Source organism: Talpa europaea (genome assembly GCF_964194135.1).
Source record: "Talpa europaea genome assembly, chromosome: 6".
In the NCBI taxonomy this organism is placed as follows: Eukaryota; Metazoa; Chordata; class Mammalia; order Eulipotyphla; family Talpidae; genus Talpa; species Talpa europaea.
Window position 1 is genome coordinate 43124853 of NC_140072.1, and position 4457 is coordinate 43129309.

At 51.2% G+C, this 4457-nt stretch overlaps 1 protein-coding gene across 1 annotated transcript; it reads left to right on the plus strand.

Moving 5' to 3' along the window:
* Positions 1-557: 557 nt before the first annotated feature.
* On the plus strand, positions 558-4135 carry LOC311172069 (interleukin-36 receptor antagonist protein; the record flags this gene model as incomplete). Its single annotated transcript, XM_084235199.1, has 4 exons — positions 558-589; positions 2658-2743; positions 3475-3602; positions 3765-4135. 4 exons carry the CDS (start codon positions 558-560, stop codon positions 3987-3989), a joined length of 471 nt encoding a protein of 156 aa, XP_084091325.1. The 3' UTR covers positions 3990-4135.
* Positions 4136-4457: the final 322 nt, after the last annotated feature.

A 4457-nucleotide genomic window follows, 5' to 3' on the forward strand; every position in this document is an offset into this window, starting at 1 on the left:
GAGGGAGGCAGGAGGTGGTTGTTCTCAAATCTGCTTCCCTTGAGCTCCTTGTGCTGAGCCCCTGGGTCTGGAAGCTCTGAGGCCCGGGAGCTGAGTATTCACATAGAGCTGGAAAGTCCCTGGAAGTTCTTCAGAATTGCTGGAAGGAGACTGTCACCAGAAGCTTCCCTCCCTGAGAGAGATAATGAGCAGCAGGTGTTTCTGGAGGCTTGGACTGGTGTGCAATCACTGGGAAACCCTGCTCCTCCCGGGTTGTGCAGTTTCAGGGCCCCTCCCTAAGGCAATCATTATTAAAAGAGGTGAGAGATCTTCAGAGGAACAGGCAGACACCACAGCAGCCAGGAGAAAGGAGCATTCTGAGGTGTCCTTTGGGGAGCTGGGTGTCGTCCTCCTGACCCCAAACCTAGAACCACCTGCTCTGTAGAAGCTGTTCACGCACGGGGGGCTGGGGCCTGCTCAGGAGGCTGCTTGCCCCTCAGGCCCCTGAAGCTCAGCCTCAGTCTCCACCTAAGATTTTCTCTTCTTTTAAAATAGGAGAGTCTGCAGTCTGGGAGCTCATGATGGTCCTGAGCGGCGCTCTGTGCTTCAGGTGAGTATCCTGACTACCTGAGCTTCTGACTTGGCCAACTCCTCTGGGGAAGTGAGCTGGGGGAAACTGGTGTCCTGCCTTTCCAGGGATGGAGGGGATGCGATGGCCAAGCTGGGGTGCTGACAGCTGGATGGGCTCCGGGGAAGCTGTGGCTAGCACCTCTCTGCTTTCAGAGAAGTCCTCCCAGCCTTCTTCAGAGGCGGGGGAGGCCTCCTCCTGGGGGCCTCCAGATCTGAAGGGGGACAAGTGACCCCCCCAGTGTAGAGCTGCAACCCTGTCTCCACAATGAGAATGGAAGTCAGGAGGCCAGACCTGGAGCCTGCTGTCCCCACCCATCAGTGACCTGATACCAGTCCAGCCATCGGCCCCACTGCCTCCTGGCTGCCCTCTGGGGCAAAACATCGACAAAACTACTTAGTCATTCTGTCTGTCCACTGGTGCTGACTGAGCTGGACACTCAGACTTTGCAACAGTGAACCAGAACAGGCCTTGTTCTCACCGAACTCATAGTTTTTTCCCAAAGCCAATGTAACTTTTCCCAAAAAATGTTCTGTGGAAGCCCAGTCCCTCAAATTGCTTTGTACAATGGCAGGACTTGATCAAGTAAAGTGAAAAATAGAGTTAATCCTATAACAGCATGAATTTGACCGGCAAGGGTTCACTTAAATGTGGGTTTTCTTATAAACAGATGATGTAAATGTCAGTATCCATAAATCCAGTAGAGTGAATGTGAATGTGAATGTGAACGTGTTTTGTCTGCATTATGATTTTCTTAATAACTCTTTTCTCTAGTTTACTTTAGTGTAAAGATACAGCATAGAAATGCATATATAAGATCTTTGCTAATCAAGTGTTTACATTATCAGTAAGGCTTCTGTCAACAGCAGGCTCTTAGTGAAGTTTTAAGGGAATTTAAAGTTACATATGGATTTTTTTTTTAAAAAAAGATTTATTTATTTATTTATTTACTATTCATTTATTTATGCAAGCACTGGGTACAGTCAGAAGCATGGGAGGGTGAGAGAATTCACCAGAGCCATAGTGGGGAGCAGAGCAGGCAGAAGGACCGAAGTACACTGCTGAGGGGAGCAGCGGGCGGCAGGAGAGGTCTGCACACCATGTGGGACCCTCCTCCGGTGGCTGGGGAGCAGCCGGGGATTGAACCAGCGCTGCAGGGGCTGCAGGCAGCTTCGCAACCCAGTGCTCAACCACTGTGCCACGGGGGAGGCCCTCTATATGGATTTTTAACTAGGGGTTCAGTACCCCTAACCTCTGAGTTATTCAAGGTTCAGCTGTACTTCTTTCTATGTTTCCTTATAAAAGAACCACAGTGCAACTCAGCACTATGTTTTTGGTGAACACGAAAGCAATTTGTACACAGATTATGTTTTCCATTTGCTATCTGGAGAAACTCACTTTAGGATACATCTTTCACCTCAGAGGACGTCAGAAAATCAACTGAAAGTACAGATCAAAATACACTTGAAAAATCAAATGAAAGAATTTTAAATTTAAAGAAATTCCTGACTCAATAGGAAATGTGTGGTGGCCAAACAGAAGCAAATGCACCTTGATGTTCAATAATAATGAAGAATTAGTTTTTTATCTGGAACAGACCTGAATGCTATTGAACCCACCGTCTGTACTTAGCCATGGTGACACTCAGACCCAGAGGGCAGGGCACATGGCTCTCGGCTGAGTTAGCGGTGATGGTGGCAGAATCAGATTAGGACCCAGGACCCTGGTCTCTTTGCATTTCCGGGGGGGGGGGGGTCCAAAGAGACCTCAGAACCCAGTTTCTTTTCTGATGTACGCATGGAGGAGCCTGGTTGATATGCAGAGGGACTGAATAGGGTAAAGCAGCAACACCCAACTCAGATGGAGGCTGGGGGTCATCCTATTGGTAGGGTGTGAGGAGGCTTAGGAGAAAAGGTTGTGCTATTTTCTGGCACAGTGGGAGGAGACAGAGCCAGTGCCTGAGATTGGAGGATTCTCCAGAGCCTGGAGAAGCTGGAACACCCACCTCTCCTCTAACTGAGTGTTGTCACACCCCTTCCTGGTGTTTCAGAATGAAGGATGCTGCACTGAAGGTGCTTTATCTGCATGATAACCAGCTTCTAGCCGGAGGGCTGCAAGCAGGGAAGGTCATTAAAGGTTGGTAGCAAAACAAAAGTCTGCATTCCTAGGTCTCCTTACACTTCAAGAAGGGCCTGAAGGGGGCTTAGAATATTCATGCAAATTGGCACAGATCCCAGGCCTGGGATCTTATGGGCCCTCAGAAAACCAGTTTCTGAGTAAGGACAAATAAAGTGCTCCACCTTCCTGCAAAGTGAGGGGATGTGGTCCAGCGCAGAGATGGGGATGTGCCCAAGCTGAGCACTTTGTCATCAGCTCAAAGGTGGACTCAGGTAAATCATTCCTTTTCCTGCAGTCAGTGCTGTGGAGAAAACTAAGGAAGGTTCTCTATGCCTTTCTTCCATATGGGAGTGGGTTCTGCCCCTTAATGCACAGATCCTTCTACTTTCTGGGGGTTCTGGTGGCTCAGAGTGGAGACCCAGACAGCAGGGACAGCATCTGCTTCAAGTTTGCTCACTCTGCACCCCCGTACCATACCAGAACCCTCTCTCTGAAACAGACACACACCTGCCCACCTGGGACATGTGTCCTGAGAGCTGGGGTCGGGCAGATCCTTCTGTGTGGCTGTGTGTATATGTGTGTGCACATTTGTTCTCTCACATGCACACAAGCGTGTGTGCTGTTCCTTGACGATAGCTGCCTGAGGATGCCCAGCTAGGGGACAGGGTATGTCACCTACCAAAGTCCAGAACTGAGGGAGATAGAAGGAGGGACAGCCATGGCCCCTGCATCCAGCCTCCTTCCTCTAGGTGAGGAGATCAGTGTTGTCCCCAATCGGTTTCTGGATGCCAACCTCTCTCCAGTCATCCTGGGTGTCCAGGGAGGGAGCCAGTGCCTGTCGTGTGAGATGGAGCAGGAACCCACTCTGAAACTGGAGGTGAGTCCTGGTGGGACATCCTCACCATCTGGCAACAGATGCTGACCCATGGAGGCTGCATGTCCTGCGCCCATGCAGGGCTCTGTTGACTGCAATGCCCTCAGCCCTGCCTCCTTGCGTCCCTTTTCCTGCCTCTCACCTGTTGTACCCCTCTGCTCTCAGCCAGTGAACATCATGGAGCTCTACCTTGGTGCCAAGGAAGCCAAGAGCTTCACTTTCTACCGGCGGGACACAGGGCTCACCTCCAGCTTCGAGTCGGCTGCCTACCCGGGCTGGTTCCTCTGCACGGTGCCCGAGGCAGACCAGCCTCTCAGACTCACCCAGCTCCCTGAGGATGCCGGTTGGGATGACCCCATCACGGACTTCTATTTCCAGCAGTGTGATTAGGGAGGATGCCCCCCAAAAGCTCCCTGTGCAGGGCCAGCTCCCAGGGCCCCTGCCTGTCACTTCCTGGGCACACGGCCACTCTCCCTTCTCTTCATTCCCAGTTTGGGTAAATCCTTCTGAAATTTGGGGCTCAGTCCACAATTTCCGTTGCTGTTGGGTGGTGCTGCTGATGTGGACCCTTGCTGAAACCACACCAGATAAACTGAGAGTCACATAAGAAGATTGCTGAGGGCTCTTGGTGAGGAGGAATGGAAGAAATCCTTGGAGGTGGCTTTCCCAGTGTCCCTGAGCCAGGCAGACCAGCTTGTCCCCAACTGACCTATTGGGGCCACCAACTGCCCACATGACACTTGGTCACTCACCGCTGTGCAAAGAGGAGTATGGTCACAGCTTTGGGGACCCAAGACCAGTTCCCTCCTCTTGTCTTTCATCCCACTGCTGTCAAATGCTGCTTTTTCCTCACCTCTT